Source organism: Apostichopus japonicus, chromosome 10 (genome assembly GCF_037975245.1).
Source record: "Apostichopus japonicus isolate 1M-3 chromosome 10, ASM3797524v1, whole genome shotgun sequence".
Classification (NCBI taxonomy): domain Eukaryota; kingdom Metazoa; phylum Echinodermata; class Holothuroidea; order Aspidochirotida; family Stichopodidae; genus Apostichopus; species Apostichopus japonicus.
In genome coordinates, this window is record NC_092570.1 from 16,628,328 (window position 1) to 16,655,562 (window position 27,235).

At 37.0% G+C, this 27,235-nt stretch overlaps 2 protein-coding genes and 1 long non-coding RNA gene across 7 annotated transcripts; all 3 read right to left on the bottom strand.

The window, feature by feature from the left end:
• Positions 1-497: 497 nt before the first annotated feature.
• On the bottom strand, positions 498-7,663 carry LOC139974679 (dynein light chain Tctex-type protein 2B-like). 4 transcript variants are annotated; one of them, XM_071981951.1, is made up of 6 exons: positions 7,515-7,663; positions 6,109-6,233; positions 5,097-5,230; positions 4,707-4,776; positions 1,967-2,030; positions 498-1,456 (listed from the first exon to the last, which is right to left on the bottom strand). In XM_071981951.1, exons 2-6 carry the CDS (start codon positions 6,216-6,218, stop codon positions 1,409-1,411), a joined length of 426 nt encoding a protein of 141 aa, XP_071838052.1. In that variant the 5' UTR covers positions 6,219-6,233; positions 7,515-7,663; the 3' UTR covers positions 498-1,408. The 4 variants fall into 4 exon arrangements, with proteins under 4 accessions (XP_071838052.1, XP_071838051.1, XP_071838054.1 ...); XM_071981950.1 differs by having other exon boundaries at positions 7,502-7,657; XM_071981953.1 differs by lacking the exon at positions 7,515-7,663 and adding an exon at positions 7,326-7,390.
• Positions 7,664-10,960: 3,297 nt separating this feature from the next.
• Positions 10,961-20,662, bottom strand: LOC139975120 (protein FAM43A-like). Of its 2 annotated transcripts, none has more exons than XM_071982750.1 (2): positions 20,284-20,662; positions 10,961-13,298 (listed from the first exon to the last, which is right to left on the bottom strand). In XM_071982750.1, exon 2 carries the CDS (start codon positions 13,282-13,284, stop codon positions 12,478-12,480), a length of 807 nt encoding a protein of 268 aa, XP_071838851.1. In that variant the 5' UTR covers positions 13,285-13,298; positions 20,284-20,662; the 3' UTR covers positions 10,961-12,477. The 2 variants fall into 2 exon arrangements, with proteins under 2 accessions (XP_071838851.1, XP_071838852.1); XM_071982751.1 differs by lacking the exon at positions 20,284-20,662 and adding an exon at positions 16,704-16,980.
• Positions 20,663-23,425: 2,763 nt separating this feature from the next.
• Positions 23,426-26,441, bottom strand: LOC139975315 (uncharacterized). The gene is made up of 2 exons (XR_011795712.1): positions 25,892-26,441; positions 23,426-24,764 (listed from the first exon to the last, which is right to left on the bottom strand). It is a non-coding gene; the product is annotated as an uncharacterized lncRNA (long non-coding RNA).
• Between the last annotated feature and the right edge of the window lie 794 nt (positions 26,442-27,235).

Below are 27,235 nucleotides of genomic sequence, written 5' to 3' on the forward strand. Positions count from 1 at the left end.
CACAGAACAACTGAAATACATCAAAATGGTACACAATATGAACTTGACAAAGTCTACTATCGCACAAACACTAGTTTACCATTGCTTACGGTTCACACTACAAACACAGGTCCATTAGGGTCAATTTGTTATTATAAATTACTACAATGTACCAACTAAAAGTAATTTAAAGGTTTCACACATTAAAGATGGGACAGTGTGTATCTGATTCACACTTCCATGGGTAATTTTTTATTCTCTTGTTTACAGAAAGTAAAAAGGGAACATGTTTAATCAGACATATTGCAATTTATAACAACAACAACAATAAAAAAAACACACAAAGGTTTAATATTGGAGGACTACCTCATGGATGCAAACCAGAAAGGAGCAATTCAGACATTTTTTTTATACTTTAAAGATAAATATCTTTGACCTGGGGATAGCTGTAGGAGACAAATAAACTGCACTCCATTTTTATTTGATTTTTTTTTTTTTTTTTAATTTTTTTTTTTTAATTTTTGATTGGACTCTGACAAATCAACACTTAACTTTTCCATCAAGCCATCCATCATAGATGGTCATCAGCGCCTCGAATTAAAGATCTTTTTACAAACGGATATCCGTTTGATGGTTGATATGCCATACTTCAGGAGGCATTGTTATCTGCATTTTTCATGTAAATTAACTCAATCCAGCTTAAAAAAAAGGACCTTGGGGGCTTTTTCAATCAGATTACATCTGGTCTTCTTTACCAGTTAGAATTTTTAAGCATTTTTTTTGCCCAGAAGATAGATCACAAATGCACTATAACACTGAAGTAAAAATCTAATTTATACAGTTTAAAGATTCCCAAAGTGCTGGGTGAGATATATGTCAAATACCTTTTAAAAGAATTCTGGCTTTGCTCTCCTTCATAAATATTACATTTATTTAGTGTTATTAAAGTGTTCGCATCAGCGTCTAACACCATGAGAGGTCATAAAGTCGGCTGACAAATATGCTACAAAAAGAGCGAATGGTCGTTGAAACAGCGATCCATTGCTAAAATCTGACTAGTGTTCTGTCTCACTGGTCCAATTTTAACTCTAATAACACTGTACATCAAACAACAACAAAAAGCTTAACACTTCCATGAGAAAAATTCTTTGCAGGAAATACTTAAAACTGCCAATAATTGAGGGGAATACAGACTTAATGTGGCCTTCTTATGACATATACTGCCTCTAAGAAAGGCCTTAGCATCATATCGAAAGCACTTGGTTTTAAATAAAGTTCAATATCCCATATAGATATGTGAACACCCTTCACATGAACACCTTCACATGGTTATAACAGAACAAGGTGCTGCATGAGGTTGGCATCTGTACAACTTCTTTCAAGGTGAAACTTCCTGACTCCTGATTGGTCACTGGTCAAAGGTGTCACATCAGTAAAAATACACCCCAAAGACAGCTGCTACACAGAACATTGTATCCTTCAATAGAACAAAATAAACAAGTAGAATCCAATTGTACTGTTATTTTTGTATTGTGGGCAGGTATACTGAAATGGTGGAGGGCTTTATATTAGATACCATCTGTGGCTGTTAAAGAGCCATGAAACATTAACAATCCAATCGGCAAAATGGAAACAGGAGAAAATTGAGGGCGGGTGATATGTGCAGGAAGAAGAGAGATGAGGGGGGATGAGGACTGATAAAAGAGATTAAAGAATGGTTGGCAGTAACCAAACTTTCAGTACCAATTAAAATGGCTATGAAGAGAATGGTTTTCCTCCATAGTACTTCTCCCTACAGTATGTTTATGCAAGATTCAACATTGATCACATACACCCCCCCTACCCCCCCTCACAATTAACCTCACATTAATAAACAGTCATTACTCAGTTCATCTGCTGTCATATAACAGGTTGTGATCAATGTGAAGGGAAAGTTTTGTTGCCAAAAGAAAGGAAAAAATACTGCAACAGTTACTTGGTTACTTACGTTCATAAAGATATCTTGTGCGCAGTTATCTGTATCGGAATCCCAGAAGCACTTACAGCCCATCCTTCGAAATAGATCAGAAAAGATGATGAGAGATGAAGATAACGGCTGATAAACATTAATTAAACTCAGATATACTGTAGGGAGTTGGAATGGAAAGATGAAAGAGCCAAGTCAGAATGGAAAAAGAAAAGAAAGCAAAAGAAAAGGGTACAAACATCACTTGGCATTTAACAGTGACAACGTTGATATCATCGAAAACATGTGGGGATCCTCAATTGTATTTCGTCAGGCTATTGCGGTTATGTTAAGAAATATATGCACAATATCTACGACAAAATATGCCAATAGGAAAATAACAGCTCAACCGGCTCATCATTTTGTCTCTAAACTATCTGCTTTTTATTGTTTTACACATGGAACATCATCATAATTTCCCCCCTCTCCCCCCCCCCCAGTGAATGGTTGCTCGCTTCAGGGGCCCCATCTGATCCTTGCCCCCAAGTTCATCGTTACACTGCTGAGAATGTTAAACATGTTTGATATCATCTGCTACAGTTAAGGTTTGTGAAACATTTACAAATCCATGCTGAAAAGATATCGGCAAAAGGAATATAGGAATGTTGGAAAACCCATAAATAGAATGAGTATTTTAAAGGGAAGGGGAAAAATCAAAAGTGTGATCAAACAGTGTGATAATAACTTGTAGTGTTATCTGTGTCAGAATGTAGAAGCATTCACAACCAATCCTGACAGATATTGGCAAAAGACAAGACAAGAAACTGCACACATTATGCTGATATAACTGATACTGTCAGTAAAAGGTCTGTAACTAGGCTACCCTGCTGGTCAGTTTACTTGCTATGTACACATGAATAGAAATACTATCTCCAGACTTTTCTGTTTTTAATTTGTATCAGAAAATGAAATATGAGAATGATTTCAATATTTATATTATAGAGCAACATAGAAATAAACACATTGGTCCAATTCCTATCTTGATAGCTCCTTCTGTTCTTGAGATTACAAAATTGTGAAATATATTCACATTTATTATTCAGATATTGTGCAATAATTTATAATATCAGACATGGACCAAAAAACATTAAACTATCTTTCATTTTCTTATTTGAATAATGCAAGGAGGACGACCTCTTCAAAAATTGCTAATCACTGATTGAAGATGTTGATCACACATTTACCAAGATGAAATAAGATCAAATCACACAAATGAATTTATATTTTCAAGGTTAAATAATGGTTCCAAGTTTTAATTGATAACGAATCCAGCTACTAGGGTACTCCAAAGAATGGCTTCACAGATTATTGTGCAATGATGCAAATAAATGGAATAAAATGAAACGTTTCTTATTAAATTATTCTCCATCCTTATATATAGAATTACAGTACAGCTCTGCAAGCCTGCCGATGGTTTCATTACAAGTCCTACAATTGGCTGGTACATTCAAGCCTGTATGCTGTTACATACTTACTAAAATATGCAAGACAGTACTTTCCTTATGCAGAACCATTTCATTCACCTCACCACAGTTGAACACAGCATAATAAATGAGATAAAACCTTCCATTTTCTTTGAGTTTTAATGAGTTCTTACAGATTTTCAAGGCTACAGACTGTATGCTATAGTACTACTATGTATGTAGGTATATTAGTTTTGTTGCGATGTAAATGCATGGTGTTAATTGCTTCAATGGGGAGTTCATGCATGGACAATAACTGCACTGATATCACAATTTTAAATTTTATACAAGTGAGTGATTACAAAGAAAATCACCACGTATTAAAAAAGGAGGGCACTTAAAAACTCAATGAAAGGGCATATATTGCAAACCAAATTAAGTGCTTAAAAACCTTCACATATATAACTATGCAAGTTATAACTAAGCATGTTTCCCCAATAGGAAACTGTACATAGATCTTTGCACATATATAACAGAACCTAAAAAATATATATATATTTAGTAGAATTTTAATTAGAAATTAAGTTTTATTTTATTTTAGTTTTTGACACAATGGCAGTCAACAGTTTAACATCATCATTTTAGTCTCAAATCAGCCATTTCCAGGTCTGTGGTCACCAATTTCATGCAAATTTACAAAACGTATACAAAATAATACTAAGAATAGGATTATGCAATCACTCTAGACGGTCTAAAAAATCTCTTTCTGGTACGTTGTACGGTGTAGTAATTGAACAAGTTGCACAGTCATGACGATGTCTTTGTTTTGCTAAAATGTCCACAAAAGACAATACCAAGGGGCATCTATGTACTAAGTATAAAGCTGAAGTTCATACAAACTACACGAGTGAGGTATGTTTACAAGCCAAGGTTTCACAAACACGTACGTACACACGCCATAACTGAATCAAAAACTGAAAAAGTTTAGTCCAAGAACTTTTCGATGACCATGGAAAGTCGTGGAAAAAATCTTTAGAGATCAACAGTATTGGGCCCAATATGCTAGAAAGTCTTATTTTGGTCACTGATTCTAAACCTTCAACACAGACTTTAATGCCGCCCTCAAAACATTTAACTTTATCTAATTTGACACTCCTTTAGAGAGGCAACTTTGAAACTTTTACTAATTTTAGCAGCCTACAACTTTAGGGCAAATACCTCAAAATACCAAATAGTCTTAAAATCCAAGGCAAAATATTGTTCTGTGGAATGCATGTGACTAAAGTACAAAATCAAAACAGACAAAAAGTCAACCTTACTTTACTCCTTCTCCTCGTTGCTCTCCAATCACAACCTGGACGATAAATTTATACCTTTCCAACTGTAGATCTACAAGAAAGAAAATTCAAACAGAATTTGAATCCTTCAATTAAAGTGATTGAGTACATAATCACCACAGACAAAAGTCAACTTTCAGTTTCACATCGACAAGAGGACATACAAGAAACTGTTTGAACTTTTTCGCAGACACAGTAGCGGGAAAAAGTACAACTGTGCACTTTTAAGTTACTACAGTAACTTATATAAAGATGAAGACTATTATTTTCCTCTTTCATCCCTTCCCTCCCTCCCCCCCCCCCATCCTCGCGACCCCCTCCATAGCAAGAAGTACCAAGAGCATATATGAATATCTAAACATTGTACTGTACCTTTGAGTTTTCCTTTAATTTCATTGCTCAGATGTTTACAAAGTGAAGTAGTTTCGTCAGCATCGTAGGATTTATCAGCTAATTCCTCGTTTAACACTGAGTGGACAACCTCTTTCACATGTGCAGCTCTGAACCTGGTAAAGTGAATATGGATGAAAATATATTTAATTTGTAGTAATTATCTCAAATAATTTTTGTAGGGTGTTGTGTGAGCATCTTACTTAACTGCAGAATCCACAGTGTGCATACTTATATCTATATATATATATAAATATATACTAATGATCTAATTTCATCTGATTTTATCTGATTTTTTAAGTAATTTTAACAGTTATGCTTCTGTGTTCTATTGTATCCAAGGTTGTAAATGGATCAGCAGTGATTGTTTAGGTTAAAAGAATATTGGGTAGAACAAGAAAGCCAAGTTCTTATATGAGAACATGTATATAACGTAACATTGCACGCAAGATTTTCACATTTTACCTGTCTTAATTTCATGTTCAAGTGACTAGTAATGTTCTTGCATTCAATGTCTAGGGAACACACCCCTTACACAATTTACAAAGTTTCATACTTGGACTCTTATTGACCTTTGAATTCCATAACAACAATAGGGTGCTTGTAAACACACATCCAGTGTATCCAATATTTACTTTGAGTTAATCTATGTTCACTAAGTTTTTAAAGTTGGCCCCCAAATGCTACATATGAAACAAATATATCCAACCTTTTCCATTGACATAATCATAATTATAATGTTCACACAGTTTCACCTCTGTTGACCTCCAATCTACTTGATTTATAATTAAAACTTTACATTTCTCTTTAATCTTTGAAAAAAAATTATAAACTAAATGTAAGCAGTGGTGCTGCACTGCAGTGAAAATGAAAGCTGCATATCTCAAAAACCAAATTTGATATGAAACTTGGGACTCTACTAACTAAAGTTAGTTGGAGTTCAACATATTAAGTTTACTCTACACTTTGTATAAAAACCATTGTTTAGACATACTTGTGGGCAAAATTTGGTCTAATCATATAAGTATTGGGGGCTTGCTCTTCACCATCTTCAGTAACCGGAGGAGGTGCATCTTCGTCCACCTTTTTATCTTCTTCTGACATCTCTGAGTCTTATATCTGAAATGTACAACATTGAGGTTTTCCTACTAAAGAAGAAATCAGTCAATGATGTTGTACCAGATGGAACTTATGTGGATTCTGAAACACATGACAGTTTGGCTTGGCTTGGTCCCAATGCCTGAAAGAATGGGAGTAATTATAGAATACAGGGCCACTCGATGATACTGTCTGAGCATCCGGATGCGCGGATGCTCAGATAGTACTTCTGTGGTGGAATTTTAGAGGGCGTCACACATGTACGGATGCCTTTTAAGAACGACACACTATTGATGTGGAATATCTTCGTACATACGGGACTTTCAGTATTGGAAATACGTGATGGTATGTGTCGAAACTTTTCGAAAATTATTTAAGTTCATTCCTAGTACTCCCGGGGTGGATGCGCGGATGCGCGGATGCGGAGTCAAAATGAAATACGTGATGGTATATCGTATATGGGTAAACTTTCGAAAATTATCTAAGTCCTTTCCTAGTACTCCCAGGGTGGATGCGCGGATGCGCGGATGCGGAGTCAAAATGAAATACGTGATGGAATTTTAGAGGGCGTCATACGTGTACGGACATGTACAGACACACCGCGCATCCGCGCATCCGGATGCTGGGAAGAGTTAATGAATGGCCCTGTATTCTATAATTGTACCAAAGAATGTAGATTCAGAAAACAAATTGGGCAAGTGCAATCAAGATAGACCTAGCCTAGGCTTATCACAACACATCATTAATCATGTTAATTACTCCAGACTGGAGCATGATCAATTGATGGCAAAAGACGGACTAGTAGTACTGTAGGCTAGTATTCAATTACAAACTGGCTCATTCAAGACCATTGATTCAACATGAGTTGTGTGGTCAAGGCTTTAGACAAACATCACAGTTTGGCGCCTCATATACGAAAGTACAGTAGGCCTAGGCCTAGACACGTTCAGGTTAAACTGAAAATCGGCACCTGAAGACCAGCCGCGCACAGATTTTGAGACGGTTTTCTGCTAAGGTAGGTCAATCAGCCCGTTGATAATTAATAATAATAATATTAATAGTGTAGCCTTACACTTACAAGGCCTATGCCTAGACGTACATGAAACAGTATACCTCGACAGCAAGGACTGTATTGTAACTTAGTGAACGTAAACATCGCCTTGACAACAGATAGCGTATAACTTAGTGGCTGCAATAGTAATTCGGCCTAGGCCATATGCTATTAAGGCTACTTGACAAACTCTTCACAGAGAAAAATAACTCTTGTGATGTTACTTTATGTTATTTACCGTGATTCCCTACTCGATATTATCAGTTCAGCATTTAGACTTAATTTAGGACTTCTTTCTGTGCATAGTAAATAAAATACTAGTAGTAGGCTATGTGCATATCTTTTAGTGTAGTTGCATAGCCTAGCGCAGATGTTGCGGACAATTTAGTATGGAACGCCGTTGGTTATGTCTTTACAGGATACTGTTCAACTCGTACGTACCCTGGAACAGAGAAAATATCCCTCTGAAAACTTACTCACGGTCAGTGGCGGAGCGTCCATACAGTCAGGGGGCGGATGCCCCCCCCCCCTGACGGACTCAAATGGACTGCTGGCGCCCTTTTCAGCTTTTTACCACTTTTTACTTATTCGCGATAATTGACTTTTTTTATTGCGCTCTCATCTACCTATTGACATTTGTCACATTTTGTTTGTGTAATTTTCTGACAAAATGCTCTAACGGCGGTCTTTAATTTATCGGCACTACCGTTGTACGAAACTATTTCCAAGCGCATGTACTCAACACCCATATAAACTTCCGAGTTGTCACAAATGGCGATGACACCTATTTATTCTTCGTTTATCTGCAAATTGGAAAGGGTCATTTCCGGCGATCTAGGGAGTATCTTTACTCAAGAATTTCCTGTACGCTCCGCGCCAACCTGCGGTGGCGCTCCTCTTAGATAGTGTCAAAGCGCCCCTATAGACCATTCTCGCCCCCCCCCCTGACCAATACCCCTAGCTCCGCCACTGCTCGCGGTACTCATATCAGTGCCAATCTGTCATTTGATACGATAATGGTAGTAACATGTTATAGGTATATGCTGCATGTTATCTATATAAGCATGGATAACGACGATTGAGAAGCAAGCACATTGCACACATAAAATAAAAATGGGTTTAAGAGATAAGTAAAGCCATATTATAATATTAACTTGCTATGCTGTGTGATGTAGGAACATCTGCTTGCACGTGAATAATACAGACGTTATTTGACTTTCTTAGTGTTGTACATTTTATAAATGTATATATAATTGGGCACTTCTTAAAAGCGTGGATATTCTTCAAAGAACCTTGATTAAGTTTCTTTGTAAAGAACTGTGTGATGATGTAGACAGAGATATATATGTAAATATGTAATCTATCACTTTTGAAGGTTAAATAGTAAACCGTGAAAAGTTGCAGGGATCAGTTAAGAAAAACTAAGAATGGCTACAGGCCAACTGCGTAGCCTGAGGAAAAATATAGAGGTTAAAAAGAATCGAAAACACATATAATAGGAGGATTTTTTTGGTATAGAGTTGAGAATGACTTGAGCTGTTACATGGTTGTAGGCTGGGTATAAAGAGAAGATAAATGGTCAAGTGGCAGGAATGGTGTTTGTCCTACTCTTGAGGTTGGTTTAGTATTAGGGACTTGGTATATATTTTTTTCCAACTTGTAGACTTACATGAAGGTTGTCTACGCATCTTGATACATCGTGACAGACTTAACAGACGATAATACTGTTCTGTTTTTGCCACGTCTCTGCTGTGTAGGATCATATGGCAACTGTTTTCATTTGTTATTGTTATTGTGTAGTACGTACTGTTTGAAAGTTGATCGCTTAATTGTGTTGCGTATTGATATCAAATTTTCCATTCGATCCTCAATCGTTGGCCTTTCGAAGTCAGCGAGAACCGCGCCCGGATAATTCTTATCCGAATTCGTGGTCAATTAGTAGTTGGTTACTTGACGTTCATGATAACCAGCTAGATTCCAGTACTGAAAAGGACTCACTATAGCTGCTGAACCAGGTACCTCTATTGTTATACTTGAACAAGACAAGGTCGCAACAAACAAGATAATTCTGTTAGCTTCATTACGTAGTTATGATAGCATAAACCTTCTATTTGTATGTGGCAATATGTAGGTTAGGGTTACTCACGTGGTACTATGAAAATGTGGTAGTAGGTCTGTATACTAGGCGGCTGATGCTTTTATTTGAATGACGTAATATGTATTTTTCCAAAGATATATAAAACATTAATTATGAGATTAATGAACAATTTATTTAAAAAAGTATTTTCTGTTATAAGAAATATAGGAATAAAAGTTTCCATGCTTGAGAACCGTGCCCTCGTTTAGGGAACTAGGTTAGGCAACTTTCGATAAAAACAGTAAAATTTCCGGATTTTGTTTTCTCTCTATGTCTCGCTTTGTTTTAATGCCACTTCATCTATCCATGAAGGAGAAAACAAGGTCAATTATTTGCCATATAATTTGAATATTTTCCTCATAAATCACATCAATTGCCGTTTTGTGTGTGTGCGTGTCTATGTGTCATATTGATGGAAACAAATCCAAAATACACCAATGTTCGCTGTACAGTTCTATATCACGGGACTGACATGGTGGATATGTTCTAATTTGATAATTAGCACTTAATATAACTAATTAAGGAATGTAATTTGTCTAAGTAATGAATCCAATGTATAACTGAATAATAAATATAGTATATTACTAATTATGGCATCTGATGTAACTAACTATTAATGGAGTATATCTTTGCAAGGTTGAATTATTTTTAATTAAAGTGTAAACCGGATTTGAATGATTAGATTATGCAACATGCTTTCAAACCACACTTGACGTGATTACTAAGTCGATCCTTTCTCAAAAGGAATATTAATTTTCCTAATCCCTTTTGTGGAAATGAAGATGTGAACCTCACGTAATACTGAAGAAAAACGGGTGAGTGACTATATGGTCATGTTTTGTGTCAGGGTTCAATGGGAGGAAGGGGCCGGAGGGGATGGTACACAATTATGTTGTGTCCCCAATACCGGCCATTGTTGATCTACGCGTTTGAGGTGAAAATATGAAGTTTCGTGTCAACGCGTTGCATGGGCATAGGCGTAGGAGGCGGGGGGGGGGGCTGGGAGGGAGGGGGCTGGGGAGGGAGGATGCATCCCCCAACCCAAAATTTTTGGGAAAATTCGGGCAATATGATGAGAATTTTTCGGGCACCTACTGAAACAAAAATATATGCACATTAGCATGTTAAACGCGCGCAAAAAATTGGTTATATTTTTCGGGCAAGTCGTTACAGCCCCCCCCCCCCCCTAGTAAATCAAATTGGGCTCCTACGCCTATGTGCATGGGTGGAGGCATGCGCTTTCCTGAAGCCTCACGGTTACACCACTGAATTAGTTACATATCTAGAGCTAGCAATTAAGTGTACCTATATATAGTTGAAGGAGAGAGTTTGGGGTAAAGGATCTAAGAACTTCTGCAGGCTGTTATATTCTTAATCCGAAGCCATAATATTGATGATAATTTCGAAGACGTTTACGTGTCCATTTTCTACCGCCCCTCTTTTTTTTTTTGTTCCTTGGGTGGGTTGGAGTGGGGTAGGTTCGGGTGTCGATTAAGGTGTAACAGCTAACAAAATGAACACAAGTCAATATACAAACATGATACACTGACTTCAAAAGATAGAATTCATTTACTTAACTTTATATCTTTATTTCAATATTATACTTGATTACCAACTGGAATTTGTGTTGGAGTTGCATATCAATCTATATATTTAAATGAGAATGGACCGAAACCATTTTTTCATAGATGAAATTGCACCATATAATTAAAGAATAAATGAAAATTCCACACAAAAAACATGCGTATATAAGTACTTCTTCCAAGTTGAGACTCGACTTGATTTGATAAAATTGAATAAGATCATTTCCACGTAAAATATACAAAGCCAAAAAAAATAAAACAATAATAACAATAACAATAATAATAATTGTTAAGTTTAGGCCTAGTTATATTTCACAGGTAGCCTAGTACTTCCACTCTTCACAACTATCCGTCGCAGGAAATGTAAACACTAAAATAGATAACCTTCTGGCAATGCCTTTGTTTACGATAGCTTCTTGAAAAAGATAGCACTTTGTCTCATCTGTAAAGCGTATATCCGTAAACTTGGAGTGAATCGGTGTCGATCTTTGCGTGCGTGTGTGAATAGATGACGTTTGTGTGCAAGCGTGCATATACCCAATGCGCGTGTTTGTGTGAGATTTGTGTGCAGGGGCGTAGCGAGCGGGGGGTGTGGGGGGTGTCACACCCCCCCAATAATTTGGTCGCTGTCGGCAAATTTTGGGTCTGTCGGCAAAAGGAGAAAAGGTGAAGAGAGCGGAAGGGGAAGAAAGAAGGAAAGCTGAATAGAGAAAAGGAGAACGGGAGCTTCTTCCGTGCCAAATTTGACTTAAAATATGCACCAGATTGCATCTAAGGACGTTTCAAAACTGAAATTTTCCAAAGGGGAGGGGTAGACCTCCTACCCTTAGACCCCTCCCCCATTTCAGTCACCACTTCCAGATCCATCGGCAAATCAAATTTGACTTAAAATATGCACCAGATTGCATCTAAGGACGTTTCAAAACTAAAAATTTTCCAAAGGGGAGGGGACACCCCCTACCCTTAGACCCCTCCCCCATTTCAGTCACCACTTCCAGATCCGTCGGCAAGTCAAATTTCACTTAAAATATGCACCAGATTGCATCTAAGGACGTTTCAAAACTAAAAATTTTCCAAAGGGGAGGGGGACACCCCCTCCCCTTAGACCCCTCCCCCATTTCAGTCACCACTTCCAGATCCGTCGGCAAATCAAATTCTCCACACCCCCCCAACAAAAAAAAACTTCGCTACGCCCCTGTTTGTGTGTTCGTGTCTGTTACTTTCGTTTTATCAATCCCTCGAGTGACAGGGCGTATATAGGCGAAGCTGGGTTTTATTTACCATCCACCACGTAACTCACAAAACGTTAAGTTTTGTATATTTTACTGCTTATATGATAAATAAAAGATTATGTTTCTTATAGTTCCTTTATTTTCTTAATTTTATACAACCGCATTGTTTTTCCAAAGGCAATGTATATATTTTCATCTAATTGAACACATCAAGTACACCCCCCCCCCCCATTTTTCTTCATTGCTTAAAATAATTCAGCTTTTAAAGAACATTTTTGATAGCATCTGCAGAAATAAAATCAGCACCTTCAGTATGAATTGCAGTCTCGACAAACCCGAAGCTATTTTCAAAATCAGTAACGTCTTCGGCTTCATGAGATTTCTTATTTTCTTGTCCGTCTGCTAGTGACTCTGTGACTTCACTTGATTCCTCAATAGCGGCGAGAGATTTAGTTTTACCGACTGGCTGTTTTTCAACTTTGTATGCTGGCCGAGAGTTCATTTTCGTTCGTAATGGCACCTCTGTAGGTACGGCTTTCTGCCTTTCTTCGTCGTCGCACTGTTGGCGTTCCAAGACACGATCGGAAGCCTTACGGTCAAGTTTAAAATCTCTAAAACAGAACTGGAATTTTTCCCAAACGAGATTCCCTAAATTGTAAGCAGAATGTGACGATTCGCAAACTACCGCATGCACTCGAAGTTCGACAGCAGAACGTTTCAGTTCATGGCGGTAAATCCAAGCGAATATAGCCTTCAGCTTTTTACCCGTAGAACAGTAAGAAATTCTGTTGACGAGAAACATTTGTTCTCCGTAGCTCTCTTTAGGTTCCTCCTTCGAAGAGATTTTTTGTGGAGGGTCCAGCCGTTTCATTAATATACCCTTCTTTGTGACTGTCACCAAAGCTCTCGTCGATAGCATCCCATGTTCCGATTTGGCCCAAATATCCGCCAGCGGTGTCTCAGCGCAGTCGCTACCTTTGGATATCAAAGTGCGCAGACTCCCCAGATATTGGACGACGAATTCCGAGTCCTTTGGAGTGACCTGAAATTGTTTCTTTCTTCTGAACATTCTGGCAATTGGATCTGTCAAAAGAAGTTGAAAGTAAAATTAATGCCAAAATTCAAATTAAGAATACTCATTGGACATGATCGTATATTGGCACAGGTGTTCTCCGACTACAAAGTTATGATATATTTTTGGTGATGGTTGATGTGTGTGTTTAATGATCACAGGCGTAGGAGGCGGGGGGGGGGGGGGGGGCTGCAGCTCCCAACCAGATTTGTTTGTGAAAATTCGGGCAGAATTTTTCGGGTACCTACTAAAAGAGAAATAATTTGCAAATGTGTTTTTCAATGGTTAAACTGATATTTTTATTATCATTATTGTCATAACGAATTCCCCAATAATGCTAACCAATATGGAAGGGTAATAACACGGCAAATGATTGTATGTTATTGGCATGCGATGTAATAACCGATGCATGCCTATGATATGAACATTCATATGCTGAACGGTTATATTTTTCGGGCAAGTCGTTACAGCCCCCCAAAATCAAATTGGGCTCCTACGCCTATGGTAATGATGGAGGGGGTGAGGTGGGTGTTAGGAGAACAGGGTGGTGTGAAGAGAGGGAAAGTAGCGATGTGTTCATTTTTTTATGATCATTATTTTTTACAGCTTTCAAAACTATATGAAGAGCAGTAAGTGAAAGAAAATATTGGACACGGGTTTAGGTGTGAACCACTGAGTCCATTTTCTGCTCGTTGGTCTAGAGAAATTCGAAAGGTGAATACCTGTACAATATGCCTTTGTTTTGCTATCTGACCGAGGACTTGAACAAAAGAATTTCAGGTCCTCGGTTGTGATTTCTAAAGAATCACCACGTCCTCGGAAGAATTCTATTGTATGGGGTATTGTTAAGGTTAGGGTACGTGGATTTGAACAATGGAAAATACAATGGGGTCTTCGGTCTGAATGTAATACAAACATGTCTGGCTGCGTGAGTGTGTGTACTTGTATGTTTTGACGTGAAGATGAAAGCTTCTCCTCTCAGCCTTTTCATCATTATTCAGGGATTCTTAGCCACCACTGACCGAGTGAAAGCATATCTATAAATATTTAGTATTTGTTCTACTTCTGCTGTGCGATTTTGATATCATTTGTTTACGGTCAAGTGGTGATATTCTACCGCCAAAACTACAGAGAACCAACCGCGCTTAGCTGCCTCAATTATATTTCTAGCTCTTTAATGTCACATGCAATTCTGAATTTTCCCATGAACTTATCTCAACACGAATAAACAAACATGATGAGAACTTAACATTTTAATCATAATGACAGTTTGACTTAGAGCCCTCATTTTTTATTCACACAAAAGAAAGAATTTCTTCAAGATTCTTATAAGTTTGATTTGATCGAGAAGTCGCAAATAATTGTTTGCCCATCCATCATCGTGCATGGGCCATGTATGTACTGCAAATGACACATTATGTTAACTGGCAACAAATAACTCGCTCAGAGTACATTTGCGTGCAGCATTTCATAATACTAAATACCAAGGACTGCTGTTAAATATATCATGAAATGAATCATCTTTAACTAGAGAGTTTATCAATGAAAATCACAGGCCTCGGATTCCGGCATTATACATATAGTCATGATTCTAAAAAGAGATATACAATAACACGAGAAACTCAGCCAGTTGAATCATATGATGCGTCTTGCTATGCTATTCTCTGTGTTTTCCATAGGAATTATGCATACGTCATTCACAGAACTGACAGAAGTACGAGTAAAACATACCAAGGGTTAAAACACACAAAATTAAGGTCGCTTCACGTTGTAGAACATTGGCACGGGATGGCAAACTGTTGATTTGATTTCTTGCTTCAAACTATATACAATTTTTGTATTATTTTGTTTGAATTTAAGCAGAATCTAATTAGTCTTCTTATGACATAAGTCAGTGGTAAAGAAAACAAAGAAGGAGAAATTTGGTAATGTTTTCAAAACCTAAGCCGATGCTGCATGTCGGCCTACAAAGTGCAGACTTACATATTAATGTTAATAATAAAAGCAAGGTTTTAAAACTTCCAATAAACAGCACAGTGGGCCTATAGACGTAGCTTACATAACATTCAACGTCATTTGCTCTTACCTTTGTTTGACAAATTACAAAATCTTATTTTAAGGCTTTCTCGGTTCGGTTAATTTGATAGGAAAGAAAAAGGAGATGTAGGAATTATATAAAGCGACCAATCGCCAGAAGCAGCTGCATGCCTTCGTATATCGAATTCGAGTTAGTCACAAGATTTGGGTAATTGAACACATGTTAACATAAATTGTCACCCCTAGAAGTATATACTCTTCATCATTAAGTTTGACGAAGCTAGGTCAATGAGAAGACCGTATAGCATATTTGTAGGAATTGTTCGTATTAAGCATGACTTTTTTTTTAAATTAAATGCATTATATATTCTTGTATCCTATTTTATAGCTTCTGTATCAGCAAATCCTATAGCCTAGTACCGTATAATTGATCACAGCACAGCCTAAAGCGATGGTAGTTGATGCATATATCAGAGAGAGGTATACATACGTCCATGGCATGCATAAACAGACGTCATCAAATATAGGCGTATAAGGTTATCTGTGCCAGAATTATATTAAAATTAGTCTGCATGGTGCGTTCATTACTGGGAAACAAGTCTATAAGCATGCAGGCTAATATATCACTTCACTCCTTGATATCAAAAGTGCCATATGTCACGTATTAGGGTAAGATCATGAGGAAGAAACATCAGAGATGACGTCATCACCACTACCCAAGTGACCCTGTCCGTATCTCTGTCCAATTACACAGGAACTGTAGCCACGTGATCATGACGTATATAGACCTCATGCCTGTGGTGTATAGTTTCAGAAATGTTTATTAAGAACATATGTCTGCAGTATGTATATATATATATATATATATATATATATATATATAGGCCCTATATATATATATAGGCCATATATAGGCCCTATATATATAGGCCCTATATATATAGGCCCTATATATATATATATAGGCCCTATATATATATATATATATATATATATATAAGAATGATATCTCAGAGTCTGAACCTAGAGAAATGTCGGTTAAGGTAGCCTTGGCTTTGAGGAACCCAACCGTTGCACACACCCATCTCCTACATCGACCTAACACACACGCACACACACAAATCAAAATTATTTAACAGCACAACTTTACGATGAGACCTACGATATACCTCTAGTTGTTAATAAGGTTTTACATTGTCCCAATACACACTGACTTGTCCCCATACAAGATATTATGTTACAGTATTATACCTTTACAGAGATCTTGAGAAAATTATGCAGATGTGAATTAATAAGCTAAATATAAAAACAACTGCAGAACAAAATACAAATAGTTCATGTATGTTTATGAAATAAAAATTATTATGATTTAGGCTTACCAAAGTATAACTTGTGGAAGATCTGTTTCTGTTTTTCGGTTAGACAAAAATAACAAAATAAAGAAGTATGTCCTTCGCCCTATATCCGTCTCCTTCAACTTCGACGGATGTGTTATTGTTTATCCTCAATTTTAATTTAAAATTTCAAACAACTTAGTGCAAATTCCCTTCTAGGTTACGAATCACCTTAAAGTCATGAAGGCGATGTACAAAGTAAAGGTTTAACGGCTCGCCGCCGCCGCCGCCACTGTTTTTTTTATATACCTTGTAAGTGTCTAATGCACGAACGTGACCATATACTGACTTGAATATACACAGCCACATGTGAATAATGGAGAAGGCAGTTGTTGCAGAGATGGCAGTTGTCATGGAAACCTAACACGAGCATGAGACGCACGGCAATCTGTAGATCATTTATATATATATATATATATATATATATATATATATATATATATATACATACACATATATATTTATATATATATATATTTACATATATATATATAGGCCTATATATATATATTTATATATATATATATATATTTATATATATATATATATATATATATATATATATATATATATATATATATCAATTGGAATATATTTTCCAACTCACTACGATTTCACTAATATATATTTCAATTGAAATCGATCGGACACGGGAATGCTTTTATCTTTACTCCCAGTAACACGAACTGCCGCGCTTTTACACAATGCATTTAATAGCAGATATACGACAGTCAATTCGATTTACAAGAATTCATTAATTTGATGAGATGCATCCATGGAAATGTCCGTGACATTGGATCGATGGTTGAAGAACTAATGAACGCCACACAAATAAACAAAATCTAGAGATTATCGTTGTGAATATAAGCATCGAAGCGAGATGGGTGTATATTCTAAGGTAAACCGCGATGGACATAAAAGGAAGACGTTTGCGTAATTTAATTATTGAACTTTGTACTGCATCACGAGCAAACCGATTTGACAGACAAAGTAAATAACAAGAACTGAGAAATCAGCTTGATGTTTAAGTAAGAGTCAGACAGTATAACGGTACTCGATAGTCATTCTGATCTTGACGTTCAAGTATACTAGTCTCCGAATCTGCAGAAATATTGTTTTTGTTTCCCGTAAAAGAAGTGCCGCTTTGTAATCATGAATTTTTTGGTGTAAAATTATTTCAAATGAAATATACCATAGTCTCCCGTTAAATAAGTAACCAATTATGGACCTACGTGTGATCTTACAAAACGAAACAAACTCAGTTAAAACGGTAGCTTTTTGTCTGAGTTAATTCTTATCAAATAAAATGAAGAAACAAGATAATGTTATATTTGTATGATAATAATATCGTACAACGATGTATACAGCTTGACCCTTGAAATTTCTTTCAAAGAAGTCAAAGCATCTCCGTGTAATTGACCAATTCTTATTTAGAGTGTGGTAAGTATACTTGTAAGCATGCAGTGGCGTGTGGGGGTGGGGTGGGGCGGTGTCGTGTCACGAGGGGGGGGGGGGGTCATGCGTGATATCATAAATTGACAACATACCAATCTGTCTTAGACTTTCATCGTATTTTCACAGATGCAATGAGGACTCCTATATACATACTGGAACAATATATGGTGTAGTTGTGATAATCATTTGACCGTATATTACCAACGTTAAATCATATAACTTTTATACACTTTGATACCCTTAATACCCTATTAACATGATATTATATTACCAACATTATACCATTACCAGCATTAAATATAACATCCGGTCACACCAATGAATTTATTTAAGGTTATATTATCATTTGAATTTGAAGAATAACCAAACCAGTGCGGCTTGGTACAGTCCAGGAATGACATCACTGCCGAGATTATTGCGCAATACATTCATCCAATTAAGCCAATAAACTACTAAGTTGAGAGTTTGATCAAATTATTTTGCTTCATTTCAGTATAGCTCTTTATAACTCCCGGCCCTTTATATATGCATGGCTGCACGTATATATAACTGTATATGGTACCTTATGGTGTTACACAAGACGTAATGTATCCGTTTTGCAAACTAGTTAGATTAAACCCATCAGTTTTAAGTCCCATATATTGATATGAGGCATACACAACATGGTATCGAACGTCAAACCAGTCAAATTACTAGTGACGTCTTGACCGGCAAAGAATTACTGAGATCAGGTGTTACTACGAAATTGATGCTATTAACTTTACCGACATTTTTTTTTCGAGCCTCTTTACTTGTTTTTATTCGTTATTCTGTCATTCTGTATTCTGTGTTATTAATTTGTTTCTTTCTCCTGAAACTTTATGCTTATGCTACGTATGGATTTAAATCCAATTACAATTACGTTTAATTGCATTAATTTACCGTGCCCAAGCTATATTCACAGAAGTTTAATCAATTGAGTAAAACCTAAACGTCAATGGCGGTTGTTTGACCTCTGACCTTTCTATACGGATGTCTATGACACCTCAGCGCACATTAAAACAGGACGGTCAAATATATATATATATATATATATATATATATATATATATATATATATATATATATATATATATATATATATATATATATATATATATATATATATATATATATATATATATATATATATATATATATATAATTATGTATATTCGAGTTATGTTAGCATCATGTTTGATCTGTAGAGTAAGGCAAATATGTCACCAAAACAGAACTAGTATTGTTCTATAAAGGTGACAAACGCCTGCAATGGAATATACGACCTTCCTTACCGGTTCTAACCTCTGGACATTCAATCAGCGTTCATAGCCTAGTGGTTAGGATGTCCGCATATATAGTGGGATCCCGGTGAAGGCTGGAAGTTTTTTTTCTCACTGTTCTGGATTTTTCAACTCACTACGATTTCAAATATATTTATATTTATATATATATATATATATATATATATATATATATATATATATATATATATATATATATATTTATATATTTATATATAATGAAATTATATCCCGGCGGTAGGGGGGGTCGAGTAAACACCACCTCCTCAAAATAGGAGCGTCCCCACTATTTCTATTCACTACTTTACCTTTCTACGTAAAAATGAATAAAAAGAAGTTTTGAAAGCGGCCAAATCGTTTAACAAAATAGTGAATATTACATCTTTCTCCATACTGAGTAACATACCTAGACTTTTTAGGGGGGGCGGTCAGACTTGACCTATTTTGGGGTACCTGACAGATAATCAGGGGTCCACTGTCCCCCCCCCCCCCCCTTACTGCCGGGATTTAAGTACTTTATATCTGTATGAACAATAGAAATGCTGTAGCCTATTCCGACGTGTACAATATATCGTACGTACGTATTTCCACATAGGCACATATATAGGATTAAGAATTATTAACTATATATGAACAGTATAAGCTTACTATATATAATTCAAAAGAGCTGAACAAAAATTTGTATCACACTGTTTATTCAAGCTATAAGAGTCGTTTACCTAAATATACAAGCGCATGAAGTACCTATAAAATACAATCACATATACTGAGTGACGGTGTTTACTTACGTTTTAACCATTAGTTAATTGACTTTCCTTCAGTCAGTCTTCCCATCGATTTTAACAATCTTTAAAATATACCTTCCAAACAAAGAAAATCAGTGTCTTCTTGACAAACACTGCAGTCGGATAAACTAATATACAAATATTACGGCTCTCCTTATGATATAGGCTACAGTACGTTGGCTCATGTAGACATGCCGCACCTTTGCTGTATTTCCAAACCTAATAAACACTGAATGCATGCACTTGTCACAACATATAAGAGACCAGCTTGCATCAAACAACGACTTCAGAAACTATTAACACGATAATAGATTAGCATAGAAGTGCAGTCACGCGTTTACTGCGTAAAATGCTGTCAATCGAGGAAGATGTGAATTTCTAAACTGGTTATGTCACGGTTCAGTTATTTTCTGTTTTAGTATAGGTTTTTAGTGTACGTCGTGTATTCATACTGTCTGTATGTGTGGGTATATATATATATAGCCTATATATTATATTCGGCCTTTATCAAATATTATACCTCAGATCGAGCGACCTGAAATCATGTGGACCATAACCAGAACAAATATTCTTTGAGAATGAATCATCCAAGGTGAAAATAGCTTGACTGTTAGGATAGATAGTTTTACATCTTTTTATATTTATTTAATTAACTTTCAGATACAGACTACAATGGAAATTGTCAATTCACTCAATGACTCACCGATTGCATTAACCACGCGTTCAGTCATTTACTATAAGGATATGTGTAATCAATTGCTATGTATATGGGTGTGTTGTGAGGTACGGGCGTGTTGGGTGGGGGGGCGGGGCGTGTTCATAAGTGTGTGTATTACCTGGAATTTGGCAAAATGTCACCAAGAATTGGTTAAAGGTGTGAAATCAATGTATGTTTTAAGAATGGGGCATAAAGCTGACCTAATCATCATCTAATTTCGTGTGACAAAGATACTACAGATGGTCAGGGGCGTAGCGAGCGGGGGGTGTGGGGGGTGTCACACCCCCCTCCCCAATAATTTGGTCGCTGTCGGCAAATTTTGGGTCTGTCGGCAAAAGGAGAAAAGGTGAAGAGAGCGGAAGGGAAGAAAGAAGGAAAGCTGAATAGAGAAAAGGAGAACGGGAGCTTCTTCCGTGCCAAATTTGACTTAAAATATGCACCAGATTGCATCTAAGGACGTTTCAAAACTAAAAATTTTCCAAAGGGGAGGGGTAGACCCCCTACCCTTAGACCCCTCCCCCATTTCAGTCACCACTTCCAGATCCGTCGGCAAATCAAATTTGACTTAAAATATGCACCAGATTGCATCTAAGGACGTTTCAAAACTAAAAATTTTCCAAAGGGTAGGGGGACACCCCCTCCTCTTAGACCCCTCCCCCATTTCAGTCACCACTTCCAGATCCGTCGGCAAATCAAATTTGACTTAAAATATACACCAGATTGCATCTAAGGACGTTTCAAAACTAAAAATTTTCCAAAGGGGAGGGGGACACCCCCTCCCCTTAGACCCCTCCCTCATTTCAGTCACCACTTCCAGATCCGTCGGCAGATCAAATTCTCCACACCCCCCCAACAAAAAACCCTTCGCTACGCCCCTGCAGATGGTACCCTCCACCCCTCTCCACCCCCCCCCCCCCCGCCCCTTACCACACACTTACATTAATAGATGTGATGGCAACGTATGACGCTCTGCTTCTTACCATGGAGCTATAAACAGAAGGAGAAAACCCACTTTGAAGTATCATTGTAACCGACAAAATTTGATCGCCATAAGTAAACATGCCTCAGGGCACAAACACGAGTAAAGCCATCATCAGCTATTACGTAATCCTGGTACAAAGGTCATTTCGTATATAGCGTCCCTCGCAACATAACAACAGACACTCCGATCCTAACGTATATGTAATTGAAATAGTATGCACAGTACTCATGTATGTTACGTTACGCGTACTTGTGAAAATTTCGATCAAAATATATCTTTTATTTCTCACCGAATCATTCGAAGATTCGTACTTAATAATTAATTGTTTATCTCAGCATATGTTTCATCGCAATATATGAACAAGTAATGGCGAAATAGGTACTTCCAGTCAAGTATTTTCCGATAAAACCTTTCTTCGTTCGTTAGGCAAATAACGTTAGCGCTGTTTGTTATTGCATTGGGAACCTAGTGTTATAAATTAACAAAATTAATATAACACGAAACATGGCTGCCAGAAAACTTTGCATCCGCCGAGGACATTAGAAATGTTCACGTACAGGATATAGTTGAATTTATGGTGAAGCTGATGATTGAAGAGTTTGAGAGGCTGGATGTTCCAGACGACATAAATTTGGAAGATACATTAATTGTTGAAAAACATGAGGAACAATTTCTAAGATAATTAGCAGGTTATGTGCCATTTGCCATTAAAAAAAACGTTACATGAAAGTTAAGCTTTATAGCAGTATGCTTTAATATTTTTACAGTGCTTAAACTGTATGTCTGTTGCAGGTGAAGGTCACAGTTTTTTGGATTACACTAAAGCCTGGGTGGAAAAACAAAATAGAGGTGGATTACTCTTAGTTAATGATAATATTTTCATGTTTTTCAAGACTGGAATTTCAGACAAAGCAAATTTTAAACATGAAGACCTTGCTTATTTTGAGAAATAAAAATGTGAAAGACCATCTTCTGCAAAAACTTCTGCAACACAAGCCAGTTCAAGTCGGTGGGCAGATCTTGTTAAAGAATTGTTAAACGAGGACTTAAGTGGGCAGTTGCTTCAAATTTCATACGTTTGTTGTTTATTGGGTAAAATTAAGAGTAAATGCTTTTGTTAGAATGTACATGGAGATAAGTTAAAAATAAAAGGAAGACTTCTTGTAGCAAGAAAGGAGAAAAACCATTCAGAAAAGAATTGGCAAGTGAAAGCAAGGAGTGAAACTGAGAGTAACATGATTGGTATCTATATATTTTGATTTTATGATAATTATGTTGTATACTTACATAGTTTGTTTGTTCTTTCCATGACAAACCTCATCTTTCAAGCTTATAACAAGTTTACTTTAGTTCAGAGAAATATAGTGGAACTAGAATATTGTCAGTTTTGTACAAATTAAAAGTTTAAACTTTGTTGTGATTTGTTTCCTTGTAAATTTTATTGATGAAGGTCAAAGGTGACACATGCTTTCTCTTCAACACCACCTACTGTAGGTCTGGTAGGTAGGACACCATCCGCTCTAAATTGGACTGGCAGCATCGCCACAGTGACAACCACAAAACTCACCTTCGCAATATTAACACCCTCTTGAAAGAAGCACCATAGCTCAGCATGGACGATTTCATCCCTTTCTTTCTCTGTTGGCAAAGCTTACTAGCTTAGTCTTCTCTACACCCCCAATATCCTCACCAGCATTTAGAATCCTTCCCACAATTTTCGCAGATGCCCAACTCCCTATCTCTCAAAAGTAAAACCCTCATACTACCTTTGGCATTTGGAGCTCCATAAACTCACCATCAATACCATCACACTGGCTCCTTCTCTTGACCCACCTTCACTCCTTAAGACACCCACTAACCCCTCCCACCCCACTACCTTCCTAGGCTTTGTGCCAGCAAAATTAAAATGTATTTAGCTACATGAGTTTACTTATATGGACATAATTCGAGCACAAAATGTGATTGTAATCCCCAATGGGCACAATGTAACAGCCAGGATGGCACCTCCTTTTAGTCGCTTGACCACTGCTCTCTGGTTGACAACTTGACTATTCAATGTTATGCATATGATTATAAGGGCACCTTTCCCTACACTACCTTTGCTATTTCTATCATCATATTGCTAAGCAGTGTAAACTATAGGGCTGTGAAATAATGAGAGCTGGCAAAAAACAGAACAGCAAGTTGGAGTTCCTTTACTGTATATATTGTACTAAACAAAAGGAAAATAAAACTACTTCACAATATAACATGAAAACTATACAAGATCAAATCACCACATTGTTATTTAAATATACTGTACTAGTTCCACCAAAAAATAATCTAGAGCACATGGACAAATGACAATGTTCTTCTAGCAGAAATCCCCACTTTAAGTACTAGTACAACAAAGGTACAAATAAAAAATTAAAATACTGTGAAATAAATCCAGAACAATAAAATCAGTTCGAGTTCACTCATTATTACAATTTCCCAGTTCCACGAAAAAATAAAATAAATTCTGTTACTTCATATGGAAATGTACTGAAAAATTGTTCCATACATAAAGTGAAAAAGTTGGTTTAACTGCGATCTGCTTCCTCCTCTCTTGGCCTTTTGCGGCAGTAACTACGTAATGAACTGATTGCCTTGGAACTTGCAACCATCAAGGACAAAACATTGTGCCCAATATCCAAGCATGGTAGCCCTGTTTAGTTTTTGGTGCCTTGTCACTTGGGATGGTCTTTGAGCTGCCACATAATCAGCACAATGTTCTTAAGCATTCCCGATGGGCACTCGTCATACCTTGAGAAAAAGAAATGGCCAAAGTGTAAGCAAGTTAACATTATGTTTTAATTTACATGCAGGCCTACTTTTACTTCCCACATAAAATCAATGTTTTTTTTCCAAATGGGTCAATAAACTTATTGAATAAAACAGAAGGAAATCTTTCTTTTGAGCATCAATGGTACTTGATACTTATACTATTTCTTTTCTTTACTTCTTTTCTTTTTTCGTTTTTCGACCTGTGTAAGCCGAATTTCCTATTGTGGACAATACCTTCTAATTCAATTCAATCAATGCAGTGATGTAACAATGTGGCCCAGTGCAGTCAGTTCTTTGTAGTACCGTAAGAGACATAAATACAGTATTTTATTGCACAATTGCAGGTCAATCCAATGCATCTGGTTTGCAATGGAATCTACCTAAACTCCTACTTTATGAACATTTTCAAGAAGCCAATATAGTCAGGACAGGGGCCTGCACATAACTATTTAGAAAATTATCCATATTTTCAAGGGCCATGGGCTTAGAGCCTGCATGGACTTGTATTTTTATTTACTGGTGGGTAGGTCACATTGCCACAGCAGCAACTACACCGGCCTACACATGGTCTATGTTATGTAACTTAATCCACTAGGCCCAATCTAGCCCAGGGCATGAGCCACAAAAATATTAAGCCAATCGAATAAATATAAATCAAGCAATCGAACAGAGATTCTTCTTTTGTTGGATACTGACCCAGGGTTACTGACAATGTTAAGGCTTAATGTAGCCCTTGAATCTCAGTTAAGTGTTCACAACATGTCTTACAATAAGTATTTTCATTCACACTTGAGATTGGACAAGCAAGGGACTAGTAATATTATTATTTATATTATAGGCCAAGGCTCTCGACCCTAACAGTAACACTTATTATAATTAGGCCTAGCCTATGGCCAGTGGACTACAATTTTAACCCTCATGAAATGGGCTAATGTTCATATATTTTGAGCATCATTATTAAAATCACTTTAAAAACAATTACTCTTTGACTGCATCCGTGTCATTGTGCAAGTTATCACAGACGCCATTTTGTGCAACCTGTAATTTCGGCAGTCAGAGTGAAAATACATAGCAAATTCTAAGTCGAATAGCATTTTCGTACATACCCGTAGACTATCCTGTCGTTGTACACTGTGAACAATAGGTCGTCTTAAGCACATAACACGATGGAATTCTATCCGGAGATGTCCGGAAAGCCAGAAAATCCGCGAAAAACAGGGCAGTTTTTCGGTCGAAGTCAGTAAAATCTGAATCTTGAAAAACAAGGCTAACTCAGTGCATGTTTCGTACAACGATATCGGGTTTCTTTTAGACCAAAGATATAGCTTTTAGCGTTGGACTTAATCAGATTTTAATCTCGAAGCTGTCACCATGGCGCTAGAAAACAGAATTAAACATGCACTTGACGCACTTTGAACTTTAGGACATGCATATTCATAAGCTTATTTTTACACAACCAGTCGTTTTCTCCATTTGCGGCGGTTACAATGATGCAAGATCAAAGGAGCTCGCGCGGTCGCTTCGCACTGCCCGATGTAACATGATCGCTACTGATATTAGTCGCGAAACTCAGCGGGGTGGTTAAGGCGATGATTGATTGTTTTACGGATATTAGAGAGTGGGTTTTCTCCTTCTGTTTATAGCTCCATGTTCTTACACACATGCAGCCGTTAACGTGCTTAAATCTGGTGCCCCCGCGCGACTCAAGTTGAGTCTCGTTTATCCCACATGCTCAGTGATTAACCTCCGCCATGCACGTATCACGATCTTGTGCAAGGTTTGTTTATTGCTTCCTCCAAAATTGATAATGTTAACGTCCTAAATTGCGACTTTATTTTTCCAAGCAAGGTAGTCACGGGCCTTCCTACTGGTTTAGCAGTATGTCTCAATGCTTCTCTTAAAGTAACCTTTGCTGGAGCGTCCTCCTGGAGACTTGCTACATGACCGAAAAATCTCAATCTTCTATGTGCGACTATGGATGATCAAGGTGTTTGGTTGGTTTCATTGTAGAGCTCATCGTTTGATAACCAATTGTTGTTGGTCCATCTAATGTTGAAAATATTACGAAGTAGTCTCCTTTGAAAAGTGTCAATTTTGCGATCAAGATCCTTCGTTGTGCCCCACAGTTCGCAATTGTACAAAAAAATACTCTTTAATAAAGCCTCGAAAATCCTAAGCTTAATGTTCCGGCTTATGTTTTTGCTTTTGAAAATAGTCGACAGTGTGTTGAAAGCACCGTTGGTTACACCAATTCTTCGGTTAATATCTTCTTCGGTCCCCAGCAAGCTTCCAACATATTTACACTTCTTCCAACTTTCATTTCCTTTTCTTGTGATTGAAAATTTCTGTTTTTGTGCAATTGATTTTTAGATTCTTTCCTGTCAGTTTCTCAGAGACTCGTTTTGCGATATCTTGCAGTATATGCTGACCAGTTGATGCGCAAGAGATAT

Bases quoted from the DNA above. Each gene is read 5' to 3' on its own strand.
- LOC139975120 (XM_071982750.1), bottom strand. From the start codon at position 13,284: ATGTTCAGAAGAAAGAAACAATTTCAGGTCACTCCAAAGGACTCGGAA.
- LOC139974679 (XM_071981951.1), bottom strand. From the start codon at position 6,218: ATGTCAGAAGAAGATAAAAAGGTGGACGAAGATGCACCTCCTCCGGTT. The intron at 5,231-6,108 runs GTATGTCTAAAC...TCACTTTACCAG, and splicing joins AGACCAAATTTTGCCCACAA to GTTCAGAGCTGCACATGTGA. The intron at 2,031-4,706 runs GTAAGGTTGACT...TCTATTTCGAAG, and splicing joins CAACGAGGAGAAGGAGTAAA to GATGGGCTGTAAGTGCTTCT.